The sequence below is a fragment of the Nerophis ophidion genome, linkage group LG08 (genome assembly GCF_033978795.1).
Source record: "Nerophis ophidion isolate RoL-2023_Sa linkage group LG08, RoL_Noph_v1.0, whole genome shotgun sequence".
In the NCBI taxonomy this organism is placed as follows: Eukaryota; Metazoa; Chordata; class Actinopteri; order Syngnathiformes; family Syngnathidae; genus Nerophis; species Nerophis ophidion.
The window spans coordinates 76,796,419-76,814,574 of NC_084618.1; the positions used below are offsets into that span (position 1 = coordinate 76,796,419).

The 18,156-nt window shown below is 41.7% G+C and overlaps 1 protein-coding gene and 1 long non-coding RNA gene across 8 annotated transcripts in view; one reads left to right on the forward strand and one right to left on the reverse strand.

Annotated features, from left to right (window-relative positions):
* LOC133558403 (uncharacterized) overlaps window positions 1-18,156 on the forward strand; it is a 68,660-nt gene that overhangs the window by 14,310 nt on the left and 36,194 nt on the right. For all 3 annotated transcript variants that reach the window (XR_009807945.1, XR_009807943.1, XR_009807944.1), the window contains exons 3-4: window positions 11,738-11,909; window positions 17,861-17,906. This is a non-coding gene — a long non-coding RNA (uncharacterized LOC133558403). The remainder of the gene's footprint in view (window positions 1-11,737; window positions 11,910-17,860; window positions 17,907-18,156) is intronic.
* LOC133558400 (zinc finger MIZ domain-containing protein 1-like) overlaps window positions 1-18,156 on the reverse strand; it is a 322,168-nt gene that overhangs the window by 12,204 nt on the left and 291,808 nt on the right. For 3 of the 5 annotated variants that reach the window (XM_061909764.1, XM_061909762.1, XM_061909766.1), the window contains 14 exons: window positions 5,545-5,680; window positions 5,349-5,463; window positions 5,059-5,276; window positions 4,776-4,977; window positions 4,423-4,698; window positions 4,079-4,261; window positions 3,915-3,992; window positions 3,675-3,843; window positions 3,456-3,597; window positions 2,142-2,370; window positions 1,961-2,066; window positions 1,713-1,873; window positions 1,514-1,581; window positions 1,355-1,423 (listed from right to left, as the gene is read on the reverse strand). In XM_061909764.1, coding sequence (XP_061765748.1) covers window positions 1,355-1,423; window positions 1,514-1,581; window positions 1,713-1,873; window positions 1,961-2,066; window positions 2,142-2,370; window positions 3,456-3,597; window positions 3,675-3,843; window positions 3,915-3,992; window positions 4,079-4,261; window positions 4,423-4,698; window positions 4,776-4,977; window positions 5,059-5,276; window positions 5,349-5,463; window positions 5,545-5,680 — 2,152 coding nt within the window. The remainder of the gene's footprint in view (window positions 1-1,354; window positions 1,424-1,513; window positions 1,582-1,712; window positions 1,874-1,960; window positions 2,067-2,141; window positions 2,371-3,455; window positions 3,598-3,674; window positions 3,844-3,914; window positions 3,993-4,078; window positions 4,262-4,422; window positions 4,699-4,775; window positions 4,978-5,058; window positions 5,277-5,348; window positions 5,464-5,544; window positions 5,681-18,156) is intronic. The other 2 variants (XM_061909765.1, XM_061909763.1) reach the window with 1 other exon arrangement.

Consider the following 18,156-nt stretch of genomic DNA (forward strand, 5'->3'; position numbering starts at 1 on the left):
CTTTTGTCCCGTACTGTATATATGACTTGTGATGAGTTGGCGACTTGTCCAGGGTGTACCCCGCCTTATGCCCGAATGCAGCTGAGATAGGCTCCAGCGACCTCCCGCGACCCCAAAAGGGACAAGGGGTAGAAAATGGATGGATGGATGTATATACAACAATTACCAATGCAGGGAAAGTTACCGACTACATTTTCATCTTTTGTTCAGCGAATTGACTTATTGAATATCAGCCCAGCCCTACATGCTATGTAAATAGTCGGGGTGTGAATCATTGGGCATCTTGCGAATCGATCCGATTCTTGGGGTGACGTTTATATTCAGAATCGATTCTCAATTCAGAATCAATTCTCGCAATGTATTATTTTGTGTAATAATTATAATTAAACGTTTTAAAACAGGTTACTGGTTTAAAAAAATACTTAAAAAAATAGATTCTTATAAAAAATGTATCTATTTCTGACAATTATGAATCAATTATTTGTGCACCCCTAGAAAATACAGTACATTGTTACACAAAATAATATTAATGACTTCAAATACACATTCGGTGGGGCAAAAAAGTATTTAGTCAACCACCGATTGTGCAAGTTCTCCCACTTAAAATGATGACAGAGGTCTGTAATTTTCATCATAGGTACACTTCAACTGTGAGAGACAGGATGTGAAAAAAAATCCAGGAATTCCCATTGTAGGAATTTTAAAGAATTTATTTGTAAATTATGGTGGAAAATAAGTATTTGGTTCTTCTTCCTCCAAACACAACGAGTTGAGTTTATACCAAAAAGTTCTTCTTGGTTTCATCTGACCACATGACATTCTCCCAATCCTCTGCTGTATCATCCATGTATCCATTTTGGTATAAACTCAACTGGTCGTGTTTGGAGGAAGAAGAATACTGAGTTGCATCCCAAGAACACCACACCTACTGTGAAGCATGGGGGTGGAAACATCATGCTTTGGGGCTCTTTTTCTGCTAAGGGGACAGGACGATTGATCCGTGTTAATTAAGGAAAGAATGAATGGGGCCATGTATCGTGAGATTTTGAGCCAAAACCTCTTTCCATCAGTGAGAGCTTTGAATGGTTGACCAAATACTTATTTTCCACCATAATTTACAAATGAATTCTTTACAATTCCTACAATGTGAATTCCTGGATTTTTTTTCAGAATTCTGTCTCACAGTTGAAGTGTACCTATGATGAAAATTACAGACCTCTGTCATCATTTTAAGTGGGAGAACTTGCACAATCGCTGGCTGACTAAATACTTTTTTGCCCCACTGTAAGGCTATGATAATATTTAATTCATAGTAAGTCTAAAGCACCACAACAATTGTTTAGTGTTGACTTACTTTTGGATGGCGTTCAAGATGCCCCACATGTACTGATCCACCTCCAGGCCTTCTAACAAAGCTGTTTTACTGCAAAAATTCGATTAAAAAAAGAGTGTAAGTATCAAAGCTCCTTGTTGCCAGTCAACTTTCAAGTATTTTAGGTGCACATGAACATACTTGCATACAGGACATCGCCATGTGCCTCGCTCGCAGTTCAGTTGCAGGTACGACTCCAAGTCGAAACACTGCGGGAAGACAAAGTATTCACAATTTGTAAGGAATTTCCCTGTATTGTACCCATCAGACGCCATATCTTTATGATTGTCAAAGATCCTCTATATGACAAGAGCATTCTGGCGTTTTTCAAACGGTTTACCTGCACATGCTTGCAGTCGTGACCTCTTGCGGGGAGCTGTATTCGCCGGAAGGTGATGGGACACTTGAGGGACACTTTGATCGCCGTCTGCTCAACGCCGTCCTCGCCGTTGAGGGCAGCGTTGCCCGAGGATGCTGCTACGCTGCTGAAGTTCCTCTTGACTTGTGGAGGTGGACAGATACGACACGTTCAAACAAGCTAGCAACATGAGCATGCTATGTGCATGCGTGTATGTACTATTTGCATACCTTTGGTGATGCAGTGCTCGGCGGGTAGGAGCCTCTTCTTCAGTAAACCCTGGAGGACGGACCGGACCGACGGCCTGTGGACCAGCTGCAGAACGAACAAGTGGGACTGCAAGGGGGGAGAAGCATCACGATGAGGAAAAACCACATTTGACACATAATATTTTATTGTCACGGTCCTTACACAGCAACAGGCGGTGACCGTGATCTGGATGGTGTTCCTGCCCGGCTGGCAGACGTGCTTCAGGTGCAAGGGCTTGTGGGACGTCTTGTTGTCCCCCCGCTCGATGGTGAGCGGTGTGGCGTTGACGCTCACTTGTACCGACGCCGGCCAGTTGGTGTTCATTTGGCGATCCTCGTGGTGGTAACACTTGAACTGCAGCTCGAGGTCCGACCTGGACAGCGAGAAAGAACTTTGCTTTTTGAGGATCGGTTCCACAGGTAGTACCACTTGTCCATTATTTGGTTCTGCCTAAACTTGTGTTCTTGTGCTTGATATCAGCCTTGGTCCAAAGTGTAGTCTGTTGGCAGTGCTTTGAACAGCAAATACTTTGATAGCAGCTTTAACCTGGTCCTGGTCTTGGTCTGTATCAACCCCAGACTTAGAGTGCTTCAGTCTTTTTTTTGACTAGGCCTTTGTCTTATTCTTGACGTGGTCTCATCTTGGTCTTAAGGTACCTTAGTCGTGTCTTTGACTCTATTTAACATTGCCTCAGTCTTGATTCCTACTGATGTAGATGCACTCTGGTCTTTGTCCCAACCTACCTTAGTCTTGTTTTTGACTTGGTTCTGCATTGTGTAGGTATTGGACCTAATCCGTTTTAGTTTGTTCTTGCTTTGTCCTTGGTTGGCCTCGGCTTTGGTCTCACATTGCTTCAGTTTTCGTCTTATGTTGGATATCTTGGGGTGTCTTCACCTTGTTTCGACTCAGTCTTAAATTGCTTTAGACTTGGTCTTGAACTGCCTCCTTTTGGTATTGATCTACCTTGGTCTTGTTATTGACTCCATCTAACATTGCCTCGGTCTTGGTTTTGACTAAACTAGAACAACCCTGGTCTTCCTTCCGATCTGCCCTGGTATTGTTCTGGACTCTGTCCTGCATTGTCTTAATCTTGTTTTCAATTTAGTCTTGCGTTGCCTCAGTCTTTGTCTTAACTCAGTGTCAAAACTGTCATAAGTTTTTCTTTTTTCTTACTAGGTCTTGTATTGATTGGCCTTGATCTGTCTTTGTTTTCTCCTGAACCTTGTCTCACATTACCTTTTGTCTTGGTCGCATTTGTCTTTTACTCAACTCCGTCTGCAAGTGCTATATCTTGGTATTGACTTAGTCTTGACTCTTCACAGTCTTGATCTTGGTTTTTGTGGTCTTGACAAAAACACTAACTGGCTAGATATCATTGGATATTACTTATTGGGATTCCAATTCTATTTCAACTGGTTCCTAAGCTTTTTTAACCCCCGTCCGACCAGGTCTACCATGACATATAACATATCTTACCTCCACATAAGAGTCTGGTGCACTGATGGCCGTAAGTGGAAGACATGATTGCTGACAGCCAGATTGTGCTCTAGCCTGAAAGGCTCCAAGACCACGCCGTCACGCACTGGGAAGGTGAGGCGCAACTCCTCATTGTGGTTGGCTGTGAAAATGAAGAGCGCTTAGACTATCATGAACTTCAAGGAGATCGTGATGTCAAGAAATTAACAGGTTCCTGACCTGGTGGTGGAGGAAGAGCGGACATATTTGGCTTGATGTCAGGAGGGAATGGTGGTTTCACGTCCGGATTGGGTGATAGGTACGGAGGGATGTTACTTCCTGGGGTCATTGGAGGGGTGGGGTTGCCCGGCACTGGAGAGTGGGGGTAGTTGCCCATGGGTCTGGGTGGCTGCACAAAGAAAATATTCATTAGTAAAAGAACCTAAACAGCAAGAGTAAGCGATGCCACTGTGAACCTACTCCATTCATATTCCCCTGGCTGTACTGGTAACCACTCCCAGAGAAGTTGTTGGTTTGGCCGTTAAAAGGTGGCTCTTGCTGCAAAAGAACAACATCATTAAAAACTCCACCAGTATTTGGTTTATTTATTTTTTTAAATTTTGTTAATGTAAGTCATGCTTTACCTTATAATACTGTCCCATAGGACCGCTGGGTGGTGGATACTGGGACTGGAGCTGCTGTCCTGCCATCCGTTGACCGGGGTAGTTGCTGGACGGCAGCGGCCTAGAAGCGTTGGGTGTTGGGTACTGGCCCTGCTGGTTAGGAAATTGGTTGTTTGGTCCATACTGCTGCCCCCCATAGTTTGGCTGTGGTAGTAGCAAAAAGCGTTGAATGAAGTTAACCTTTAACTGTAACAAATTCAACTTGACTGCTAAACAAATGCTAGGACCGGAGAGGGGGCGCTTTATGCTGAGTGGTTACTCAAAAGTCCTTAATATGAAAAGAGAACTTATTCAGGAAGACTCACCTCCCCTGGATATGGCCTCTTCATGCCCTGCATAACCATGCCCTGTGGCCGGGGTCCAGCATACCCTTGCTGGGGCATTCTTTGACCATGACCCCCGAAGGGCCCCATGCTTTGGCCCCTGGGCTGGTTCATCCCCATTGGGGGTCCACTCATATTGGATGCATTCATGCCTGAGCCCATGTTACCAGAGAGAGATTGGGGTCCACGGGGTCCTGGCTGGTTCATGAACTGGCTATTGTATGCTTGGTTTGGTCCCATCTGGAAAGAGGAACTCATCTGGAAGACAAGATGTCTCCAATCAGCAACATGGAGGTGTAAAAAAAAATGCTGTTTAGCGCTTGGCCTATCCTTACTGGTCCGTATTGATTCATGTCCTTGTTCTGAGTTTCCTGCAGAGCGGCAACCGTGGCGGTGGCAGTGGCGGTCGCCGTGGCGGCGGCAGCGGCTACAGCGGCCGCCGCAGCAGCAGCTGCTGGCTGGGTGAAGTCCGACGGTGGACGGGAGTGTGGAGGGATGCCCATGCCTCCAGGTCCAGCATTAGGGCCCCCAGGGTAACTTTGAGAGAGACAATCCATTACTCCAAATCTTCAATCATGCTAACTGATTTGTACCTTTTTACGTGTAAGACTAACTCACTTTCCACCAAAGCCTCCTCCGCCGGGGTAGCTAGGGCGCCCGTACATGCCCTGTTGCATGTAAGCCTGGTTTGGGTTGCCTTTGTTGGGGAACTGTTGCTGAGGCCCGGGGAACTGCGACGGGTTCATCCCTGGATTGTTACCTGACATCCCTGAACCCATTGGGTTACCTCCTGGATTCATGGGGTTGTTATTGTTGGTCATGGGGTTCCCCAAAACCTGTTCAAAAGATTATATCAGGGTCTGCTGCATTGAGAAAACATCATATTCAGCTGGGACTAATTCCAATACCTGGCTCTGTGAGGTGTTGGTGACACCCCAGACCGTGGTCACCACGGAGAGCGAGCCCGGAGGTTGGTTGGTGTTCTGTTGCCAGGGGACCGAGTCATAAGGAAAAGACCCATCTCTGGGGAGAAAAAAAAAAATCACAGACAATTACTATTTGCTTTTCTCGGTCAATAAAATGGATCATTCCTCTAGAACTGACCCATGTGAGAGGCCAGGCTTCATAGAGCTCATGGGGGGCTGCATGGGCACTTTCCCCGGTGGCTCGTTCTGCCGGTTCTTCTGATGACGGAGGAGGAGGAGGCGTCCCAGTTCCTCGCACCAGGACGACAGAAGTGCTGAAAGAAGGATGGGATTGAATCAAAGCCTGAACAAGCTAACCAAAACATTAGCTTGGTTGCTAATAATATACGAAGGCTCGCCAATGGAGCGTAGAGGCTGAATTTGTTGTTTTGATTTGAAAACTTAAGGAAAATTACAGAAAATAATCATAGCATTTTTGAAGCTGTTTTATAACTTTTAATTCATTTATATATTTTTTACAAATTCAGGCAAAATTAGTTTCAGGTCCTGCCCGTCTCCCTGCAAAGTCGTGGATAAATGATGACAGCCAAATTTTGATTATTAAATTTACTGGCGAATCACCTTAAAGTTACTGTGGGTGTTTTGTCGAGCAACACTGAGCTGTTAGAAATTTCAAGTCAATTTAACTTCAGAGCTTTAACAACAGGCTGCGCCACCATGTGGCGTAATTATCATATAGGTCAGGGGTCACCAATCTTTTTTAAAACCAAGAGCTACTCCTTGGGTACTGATTAATGCGAAGGGCTACCAGTTTGATACACACTTGAATAAATTGCCAGAAATAGCCAATTTGCTCAATTTACCTTTAACTCTGTTATTATTAATAATTAATGATATTTATCTTTGTGGAAACACTAATCATCTTAATGATTTCTCACAATAAATATATATTTTTGATAACATGTTTTAAATAGGTTAAAATCCAATCTGCACTTTGTTAGAATATATAACAAATTGGACCAAGCTATATTTCTAACGGTGGAAGAGGGGTTAGTGCGTCTGCCTCACAATACGAGGGTCCTGCAGTCCTGGGTTCAATCCCAGGCTGGGGATCTTTCTTTGTGGAGTTTGCATGTTCTACCCGTGAATGCGTGGGTTCCCTCCGGGTACTCCGGCTTCCTCCCACCTCCAAAGACATGCACCTGGGGATAGGTTGATTGGGAACACTAAATTGGCCCTAGTGTGTGAATGTGAGTGTGAATGTTGTCTGTCTATCTGTGTTGGCCCTGCGATGAGGTGGCGACTTGTCCAGGGTGTACTCCGCCTTCCGCTCGATTGTAGCTGAGATAGGCACCAGCGCCCCTCGCGACCCCAAAAGGGAATAAGCGGTAGGAAATGGATGGATATATTTCTTACAAAGACAAATCATTATTTCTTCTAGATTTTCCAGAACAAACATTTTAAAAGAAATTCAACAGACTTTGAAATAAGATTTAAATTAGATTCTACAGATTTTCTAGATTTGACAGAATATATTTTTTGAATTTTAATCACAAGAAATATTTCACAAATATTCTTCGTCGAAAAAACAGAAGCTAAAATGAAGAATTAAATTAAAATTAATTTATAATTCATTACAACAAAAAAAATAAATTTACTTGAACATTGATTTAAATTGTCAGGAAAGAAGAGGAAGGAATTTAAAAGGTAAAAAGGTACATGTGTTTAATAGTCATAACACCATTTTTAAGGTTGTATTTTTTCTCTAAAATTGTCTTTCTGAAAGTTATAAGAAGCAAAGTAAAAAAATAAATGAATTTATTCAAACAAATGAAGACCAAGTAATATTTTCTTGGATTTTCAAATTTTATTTGAGTTTTGTCTCTCTTAGAATTAAAAATGTCAAGCAAAGCGAGACCAGCTGGCTAGTAAATAAATTAAATAAAAAAAATAGAGGCAGCTCACTGGTAAGTGCTGCTATTTGAGCTATTTTTAGAACAGGCCAGCGGGCGACTCATCTGGTCCTTATGGGCGACCTGGTGCCCGTGGACACCGCGTTGGTGACCCCTGCTATAGATAATACTCCTTCACATAGTGTCTGTGGGAACAATGCAGTGCAATGATCCAGCACGTCAGTCCCACTCTTAGCCACCAGGGTTCACTATTGTCCTGCATCGCCACCACACTGAAAGATGATGGAATTGTGTCTTTTTCCACCTGCAGTGCTTGCTTTAGCTGTACTGTGCCTACTACAAAAGACTCCCCTTTCCTGGCTTTCTCTCTCCCTCTCTGCCTGCTGCATTGCCTGCCTGCTAATAGCCTCTGGGTGGCGTCACAAATGGAATGTGGATTCGATCAAAGAGGCCACCTCTCCTCTTGAGATTCACATCACTTCTCGGCTTGAATAGGGAGGGGCCGGCGGAGGCGAAGAACGGGTGCGTTCGGCGTTAGCCAGCCACGTGCAGGGCTGCCACGGTGTACAAGGTGGACACAACATCAGACTAATGGGGCTGACAGGAGCAAACAAAAAAGACTCTACTCTGCCAACATGGCAACCGAGCGATGTGAATACTCGTGAGTGCTTACAAAGACAGGGGGAAAAAAACCCAGACACAAAAAATGGGACAAATGCTTTGTGGAGTTTAACACAAGAAAAAGAACCAAGTACTTGTTGTCAGGGAAAGCAATTACGCTACCCAAAAAATATAAGCAGGTAATGGGGGTGGCGAGTGTGTGACAGGTAGAAAAGCTCTGGAAAGAAGTCACCTGTTGGTATGCATTCATAACTCTCCAGACCAGGGGTGTCAAACTTGTTTTCATCAGGGGCCACATCGTATTCATGGCTGCCTTCAGCGGGCCGCTTGTAACAGTAAATGTAATAATATAAAAGTATAATTGCCTCATTATATTATCACCAATGCATTTGGTTATATGATTATTGTACGTACAAATTGATGGATAACTTGCTTTGAAATCGTAAGTCAAGGTGACAAGCAGATATTTATTGTTATTTTTTTTTACAAACTATCATACGGTATATAATAATTAGGGTTGCTAAAAAATTTGTTTTTTTTTCATACTCTGATCCTGATTTTTTTTTTTAGTAATTTTCCAAATTCAAATTACATTTTTTTTATACGAATTAATTTTTAAAAAATGTAACATTTTTTTGGGCCATCGCTGTGCTTACTTGGTGCAAGTACAGTATGTGTCCTATGTCAGCAACCAAAAGGAGGTTTTTGTAACCGGTAAGCTGTTTTGTTAAGGTGTTGTTATTATTATATCAAATAATACAAAGCAAAAATCAGTTTGAATCGAGAATCATGTTGAATCGAGTATCGATTATGAATCAAATCCTCACCCCAAGAATCGGAATCGAATGGCAAAGTGCCCAAAGATTCACACTAATAACAATTGAATATTTGTATATATATATATACAAGTTGAAATTTCTGTCGAAATGGAAAAAATTAGGACATTTAGTAAGAAATATGAAGTATCCACTTTATTCCCAGGTTTTCGCCGGCCACATTTAATGATGTGTGTGAGAAAGTGACAGTAAAGAAATGCTCTTGGGGGAAATTGTTTGGCCTCATTTGCTGATTTAGCATGTGTAAATCTCTAGACCCCGAATATAAGACAACACATTTTTTTCCAGGCTTTTATCGGGGGGAAATATATTGTCCTTAATTTAGGTCAATATGTTGATTTTTATTGTCCTGGTTAATCTTGTCATGACTTTATCTCAAGTTTAATGAACCTTAACAGGTTTTGGACCTGGACTAGGTACTTTGACCTGAATATAAGACGACTCCTCTGTTCAGGTCACCAGTGTGTGTGAGAGAGATGCTCTTGGGGGGGAACTGTTTGGCCTCATCTGCTGATGTGTAAATATCTATATACTTCTTTCAAACTTTTTAGGGGAAAAATAGTGTTTTACAATCAGGTCAATACACTTTTTTAATCGTCTTTGTTAATCTTGTCATTACTTCATCTCGAGGTTAATGAACCTTGACAGGTTTTAAACCTGGACCAAGTACTTTGACCTGAACATAAGACAACCCCTATGTTCAGGACACCAGTGTGTGTGTGAGAGAGTGGCAGTAAATAAATGCTCTTGGAGGAAATTATTTGGCCTCATCTGCTGATTTAGCATGTGTAAATCTCTACACTCCAAATATAAGACAACACATTATTTACCAGGCTTTTCTCGTTGATATTTATTGACTTGGTTATTAATCTTGAGGTTAAGGAACCTTCACAGGTTGTGTACCTGGACCAAGTACTTTGACATGTATATAAGACAACCCCTCTGTTCAGGTCACCAGTGTGTTTCACAGAGTGATCCGCCTTATCTGGGGATATAGCATGTGTAAATCTCAAGATCCTGGAATACAAAAGAAAATAAAAAAATTCAGACTTTTTTTATATCCAGGCTAATACGTTGTTTTTCATTGTCTTGGTTAATCTTACCATGACTTTATCTCGAGTTTACTTTGACCCGAATGTAAGACGAACCCTCTTTTTCTGGCAATATCAAAGTTAAAAAGTTGCAATCTGCATCTGGGGTGTGTGTGTGTGTGAGTGACAAAAAGAAAACCTCTGATTTGTTTGAAGGTAAGTCAAACAAAACCCTCTGCTAGTTTTCACGTATACATATCTTGTTTGGGAATATAAGACAACCAAAAGGAAGTCAAACTTTAACTATTGGAAAGCACTAGATGCCGGTTCTTAAAGTGAAGTTCCGGCAGTGGTAAAGCGCCTTAAAAGAGAAGAACAAAATAGTTAGCATCAGCGTTGTTACAGATAGTAAAAAAGAGCAATTCTACCCCGGCATTGAGATAAAAATCTTATCTCTACACAGAATTACCGCCTCCACTGAGCCTCCACCTGTTTAATCAGCGAGGCGCCGTGTCATTGACTCCCGGGATAAACTTCCAGGTTTCAAATGACAATCGATTCTATTCTCTCTCCTCCAAACTCACTAAAGGAGCCAAAAACACCACAATGACTCTTCAGGAGCGCATTAAATGTTTGTGTCTCAGTTTACATTAACCTCCCTGGTGGTCCTCCAAGGTTGGTCCCAGGGGCTCGAGGGGCCTCGACTCTCAGCCGTATTGATATTCTGGTGCTCAGCTGTGCAGCCGCCGCCGTTCTGTCATAAAAGCCCACCGGGAGAAGTGACAAATGGCACCCGCCGCATGCCCGACAGTTGTCCACGTCCTTGATAACGCCTCGTCTGTCTTAGATTTTTCTGCACTTTCCACTATAGCTTTAGCATTAGCAGCCCTTAGCCAGGGAGCTAGTTTGTGTATTGATTCACGCTAAACAGCACAAGTTTAGGTCATTAAATTACATTTGTGCTGCGTTAGAAGACATGCTTGCACAAATTCAATACGTGTTTATCGTCATTATCTGTCTTGGTTGATGTTGTTCAACCAATCTTGCTCAAACGTTCACACACGAAGAGCTGCCTACTCTTTGAAAATAAATAAGGGTGTTCATGTGAAACTTGCTTTTTTATTTAACTATTTGTTGTTGCTTCTTTGATTTTTTCAAGTAAATACTGGCACAATCCAAAAAGATCCAATTTGGAGACGCTTGATGGATAACTAGCTTGCTCGACGGCAGCTTACAGAATATTTTGTATTTATTATGGTAGTAAAAAACTATTTATTTATTCAGTTTAATAAGGGACATGTAAATATGTTACTAAATACCCATTTTTCAAAGTTCGGTTGGCAACCCTCCACACTCCTTTTTTCTGCCTTTTTTATTCATGTGAAACACATTTTTCTAGTAATTTATTGTCCAATATTTCTCAGTTTCTTTGTTTATTAAAGACCAAATGTCACAAACTTAAAAAGTCACATTCGGAGTTCAAACATCAGAAGCTAGATGGACAACTAAGGGTAGTGAAGTGAAGTGAATTATATTTATATAGCGCTTTTCTCAAGTGACTCAAAGCGCTTTACATTGTGAAACCCAATATCTAAGTAAAATTTTTTTTTTTTAAACCAGTGTGGGTGGCACTGGGAGCTGGTGGGTAAAGTGTCTTGCCCAAGGACATAACAGCAGTGACTACGATGGCAGAAGCGGGGATTGAACCTACAACCCTGAAGTTGCTGGCACAGCCTCTCTACCAACCGAGCTATACCGCCCCAAGCTTCTGCCAAGCTAGCTGACTGCTGCCGAAAAGCTTACATACTATCTTTAATTCTCAAAGTAATAGCGGACAAAGTGACATGTATTGTTTTTCAAGGCATGGTTGGCAAACCTACAGACAAGTGCTCGTCCCCTAAAAGCAGTGTTGTACAGTCACAAAGTACAAATATTCTGTGATTGTACTTACCCTATTTTCCGGACCATAGGGCGCACCGGATTGTAAGGCACACTGCCGATGAGCGGGTGTAGCCCCAGAACGAGAAGATAAGCTTCTTCTTTCAACATCGACTACGGTGTTGGCACTGACTACAAAGGAGGAAGCGCGCACATTTTCAGGATTTATGCAGATCCCAAATACAGATCAGCAGGTACCAGAAGGTAAGAAAAGTTGCTTTTGCATATTATTGCGAAACAAAACGGCAGATAATGTCTTACCTTATACACACACCATAATATTACTTGTATGTTGAAGCACAGTACAATCCATCAAGCGGTGCGGCTTCATAGCTTTTCAAAGTCGTACTAAAACATTTTGATGGATTGTCAAGCGTTGTGTGTAATGTTCTATATTTTTAATGGAACATACCGTATTTCCTTGAATTGCCGCAGGGCATATAGTATGCGCCTGCCTTGAATTACTGCCGGGTCAAACTCGCTTCGCAAAATAATTAGCGCATGCTTAGTGTTACCGCCTGGTCAAACTCGTGACACTTCCCCTGTCATCATTTTCAAAATGGAGGAGGCTGATTTCAATAACGGTAATTTGAAATCGAATAAAGGGAAGATTAAGAGCTATTCAGTAGGATTTAAGGTCCAAGCTTACATCACACTCAAATTTTTACTGCATACTTTTGGTAAGTGCCGGAGTGAGAAGAGGGTTTTGAAATAATTAGCGCATGCTTACTTTTACCGCATGCCTTTGGTAAGCGCAGGAGTGAGAAGAGGTTTTAAATTAATTAGCGCCCCGGCGGCAATTCAAGGAAATACGGTATACAATTTTGGTGTTGTTTACTTGAGCCATATTGCCGTCTGCACGTATCTCTTGTGTGTGTCTGCCATCATATTGCAGTCGACATGCATCTCACGTGTGACTGCCATCTACTGGTCACACTCATCATTTCACCATGCACCAAATAAAATAGCTTTGAGGTCGGTAAGCACAACCAAAATTACTCACACGCACTGTTGAGTTTTGCGAAAATTAAATGATTTTAAGGTTGCCTTCTCGTCCGATAAATACGGTAAGTACATTTTTAGCACATTTGTACTTCAAGCATTATTTTATCTTTTTATTGTTGACAAATTTCAATTTTGCTCCACTATAGTTCCAAAAGAAAACGACTACCTTTTAGCCTATACATTTTCTTTTTGTGTTTTTTTACTTGCAGAACATAGTTTCTTTATTTCTATCAAATTGTTTGTTTGTTTTTTACTCGCAGATCGTTTTTTTTTTCTTTTAAATTGTGATTTTTTTTTTTTTTAATTGAAGTAAAACTTTTTTATTTTTTCTTAAACTTGCGGATCGTTTTTTTAAGTGAAGAAAATCGTTAAAAAAAACATTAAATTAAACAAATTAAAACACTTGTGTGTGTTTGTGGAGTTTTGGCTGTAATTTCACCCATAGTAAACCACAAACAGTTGCTATTTTATTGTGGCTTTTGTTAAAAACGTCTTTCTCCTCAGTATTGGCGACGAGTTGGGGGGTTTATTTGGGGGGTGGAGGGGGGGAGGACGGACGCAGCAGGTGAGACAGATGCCAGAAAGCTCTCATGACCCCCTCATTCCTCCCCCTCCCACTTCCCTCGGCTTACTATCTAATGGACACCTGCTCCCTTGTCCTTACTCGGCATTGTCCCATCTTGGCCGGGACACAAACAAACACCTCCGGTCGTCAAACAAACGCTCCTCTGGCGGACGTCCCCCCTCTTTGGTTTCCCTATTGGAAGCTGTCAATGGACACACGTCTCCCGCTGGATAAAGTCAATTAAAAGAAGAAGTCCTGGGAGTAGCAGAATCCTAAGAGGATTCGGGGGATTTTCCTCATGATATACTCCAAAGTCTCCACTTGACTGCCAAGGCCTGTTGTCAAGTCACACTGCCCTCAGTCTTCTATTAGATAAAAGGACATTTGTGTGGCGTGTAGCTGTACTTTTTTTTGAGCAGATATTTCTTTTTGGATACTTCTAAGACTGATGCTTTGCACGGTGGACACGAATCCATGTGGACCACCTCATGTTTGTCTTCTTCCTGCTTTTTCTGACGGGGATGTTAGAGTCCTGTCAATGAGTACTTGGGCTGGCTGCCTGGCGGGGAAGCCAGACTTGCTGGCTGGCTTTTAGGACAGCCTCCTGCTGGACACATGCACTGTTGTGTGCGCCGTCCATCCGCTAAAAGGACAAAGATGCAGGGGGCGGAGCTGGGATTTAGGCCAGAAAGGGGGATGAACCATATGTGGCCATGTGTGTGTGTGGGGGGGGGGGCAAGAGCAACAAGCAGGAAGATAGAGATTTGGTGTTTTTTGTTGTTGTTTTTTTTAAACTAGGAGATCAGCTTTAAACCCACAAAGACCCTCCTGTCCATTAAATGAACACCACCTACATGTTCAGCGCTCCTCGCTACCTAGCGGGCGGCAGCTTGCGACAAAGCAAAACGTTCCAAATCTCTTTCGCTCGCCACCCAGAGCTCCAATAACGTGAGTAGGTGGACATCTATGCACCCCCTGTTGGGAAATTATTCCGAGTCAAACATCGCCCCCCCCACCCCAAGCCCTAACCAATCTGTTACTGTACTTCCTGTAAGCTGATTGGGAGTGTGTATCGTCACGTCTTCATTCGCAAACGCTAATCTGATCATACGCCGCCGACATGCTCGCTAATAATGGACGCAGAAGAGAAAAAACGGTGATGACTACGATAGATTGTCACTGTTCAGGCTGCTCAGTGCAACATGGCTATTGGGTAAAGCTACAGTGGGGCAAAAAAGTATTTAGTCAGCCACTGATTGTGCAAGTTCTCCCAATTAAAATGATGACAGAGATCTGTAATTTTCATCATAGGTACACTTCAACTGTGAGAGACAGAATGTGAAAAAAAAATCCAGGAATTCACATTGTAGTAATTTAAAATACTTTATTTGTAAATTATGGTGGAAAATAAGTATTTGGTCAACCATTCAAAGCTCTCACTGATGGAAGGAGGTTTTGGCTCAAAATCTCACGATACATGGCCCCATTCATTCTTTCCTAAACACGGATCAATTGTCCTGTCCCCTTAGCAGAAAAACAGCCCCAAAGCATGATGTTTCCACCCCCATGCTTCACAGTAGGTATGGTGTTCTTGGGCTGCAACTCAGTATTCTTCTTCCTCCAAAAACGACGAGATGAGTTTACACCAAAATGGATACATGGATGATACAGGATTGGGAGAATGACATGTGGTCAGATGACGAGATGAGTTTATACCAAAATGAATAAGTGAAGTGAAGTGAATTATATTTATATAGCGCTTTTCTCTAGTGACTCAAATACATGGATGATACAGCAGAGGATTGGGAGAATGTCATGTGGTCACATGAAACCAAAATATAACTTTTTGGTATAAACTCAACTTGTCGTGTTTGGAGGAAGAAGAATACTGAGTTGCATCCCAAGAACACCATACCTACTGTGAAGCATGGGAGTGCAAACATCATGCTTTGGGGCTGTTTTTCTGCTAAGGGGACAGGACGATTGATCCGTGTTAAGGAAAGAATGAATGGGGCCATGTATCGTGAGATTTTGAGCCAAAACCTCCTTCCATCAGTGAGAGCTTAGTCGTAATGGTTTGTACAGTCCTTTGAGACATTTGTGATTTAGGGCTATATAAATAAACATTGATTGATTGATTGAGAGCTTTGAATGGTTGACCAAATACTTATTTTTCACCATAATTTACAAATAAATTCTTTAAAATTCCTACAATGTGAATTCCTGGATTTTTTTTTCACATTCTGTCTCTCACAGTTGAAGTGTACCTATGATGAAAATTACAGATCTCTGTCATCATTTTAATTGGGAGAACTTGCACAATCGGTGGCTGACTAAATACTTTTTTTCCCCCCTGTAATAGACGCTTCTGATGAAAACATAGTTTACCATAAAGTTACATATAGTTTGAATGTTAACATCCAAATCCTGAACAGTAGACGAACAACAATGTGGAAAACACGTCATGTTGACTGTAAAAACGGATGAAGGAGGTTTACAGGTACAATATGGCAAATTATTTTTATGAAAATACGTTTGATGGGACCATAAGCTTTCAAATCCTGAACTGTAGACAACGACAATGTAGAAAAACTGTAAAACGACCATAGAACGCAAGGGAAGTTAAAGTTAAAGTACCAATTATTGTCGCACACTCACTAGCTGTGGTGAATTTGTCCTCTGCACTTGACCCATCCCCTTGTTCATGCCCTGGGAAGTGAGAGGAGCAGTGGGCAGCAGCGGTGCCGTGCCCGGGAATCATTTATGGTGCTTTAACCCCCAATTCCAACTCTTGATGGTGTGAGCCGTGAGGCAATGGCTCCCATTTTTTTTTTTTAATAGTCTTTGGTATGACTCGGCAGGGGTTTGAACTCACAACCTACTGATCTCAGGGCGGACACTCTAACCACTAGGCCACTGAGTAGGAAGAGGTTCACACATCACTGTTCAGGCTGCTCAGTACAACATTGCTGACAGAAAAAGCAAATAGAAGCTACTGAAATACATATCTTCCCAGAAAGTTACATATAGTGTAAATGTAAACATCCAAATCCTGAACCGTAGACAACGTCAATGTGGAAGAACTGATTACAACCCAAAAAAAAAAGGTCTGCATGTCACTGTCCCGGCTATTCAGTACAATAAGGCTTATTGATAAAGCTAAAAACTACCAATGTGGATATATTTGACCATGAAATTATGTAAAGTGTGAATGTAAACATCCGAATCTTGAACGGGAGACAACAACAATTTAGAAGAGCTGTGATTGCGAGGAAAGAGGTTAACGTGTCACTGTCCAGGCTGCTCAGTACAACATGGCTAACATATAAAGCTAATAAAACTACCAATGTAAACATATTTGACCATAAATTGACATACAGCGTCAAATGTGAACATCCGATTACTGAACCGTAGACAACCAACAGTGTTTAAGAACTGTGATGACGGCCATAGAACGCAAGAAAATAGGTTCACCAATATACCGGTAATATGGCAAATAATTAAAGTTATGACGTGAACAATTTTCCCATTATGTTATGTTTAGTGTTAACATAAACAACTGAATCCTTAACCGCAGACAACAATGCAGAAAAAACAATGACAACCAAAGAAAGAGGTCAGCATGTCAGTGTCCCGGCTGCTCAGTACAATCTGGCTGATATTTAAAGCTAATAAAAGCTACTGATGTGAATGTATTTGACCATTAAACGATGTACAGTTAGAACGTTAACATCCGAATTTGACCGTTAGACAGCAACAATGTGGAAGAACTGTGATGACGGCCAAAGAAGTTCACACGTAGATCTTCAGGCTGCTCAGTACCATATGGCAAATAATTCAAGCCAGTGATGTGGACAATTTTACCATACTATACTATAAATGTACACATCCAAATCCTGAACTGTAGACAATAGCAATATGGAAAAACTGATGACAACCATGTAAGGCAAGGGGAGAGGTCCAATGTGTCTCTGTCCAGGCTGCTCAGTACAACATGGCTGATAGATAAAGCTATAAAAAAAAGGCTACTGATGAGGATGTATTCTACCAACATTTTGTGTAAACAACTCGGAAAATCGCCATGGAGACACACAGACAACACCCTACAGGACAGTGAGTGGAACACCACAAATCACATTAGCTGGTGTCTTTAGTTTTTTCGCCGCCATATGAGAGTACTGATGGGAAAAATGTGGCTGCTCAGTACAATATGGCTACTGGATGAAGCTAATGTAGCTACGGTTTTATTTTTTCTGGCAAACAATTCCCCCCCCAACCCAAACAGCTCAGATGTAGTAAGATCTAAAAAAAAATGAAGTGCGTTTTGCTTGAGCTTTTATGTGTTTTCTTATTTTTTGAATGTGTCAAATCCCCGCTTTAAAACATCACCACCATAGAGCGCAGAGACAGCAGATCTGCACACTATTGTCCAGGCTGCTCAGTATAACCGTCAACTTCTAACACTTCTATTACAGCTATGGGCGTAAATATTGTTACAAATAACACGTTCTGTTATTTCCCCTGTCAGCATCTAAAAAGTGTGTTTTACTTTATTCTTTGTATTTTTTTTATTTTTTTTATTCAGGACCCTGGTATAGATGGAACGATAACCATAGGACGCAAGGAAAGAGGTACAAAGTCACTGTCCAGGCTGCTCAGTACAACATGGCTAAAGGTTGTAAGAGCAAAGAAGTTTGATAGTAATAGTACATTTATATTTTTTTATATTTATATATGTTTGTTAGGTCAAAAAAAAACATGGAGGCTATCTGCTTTTCAGGGGAGATAAAAAAAAAAATCCCCTGAAGAGCAGGGAAACCTGCAAAAATGGCTAGTAGGGATGAAATAGGTCCGTGTTTTTTTTCCTGACCTAACGAATAT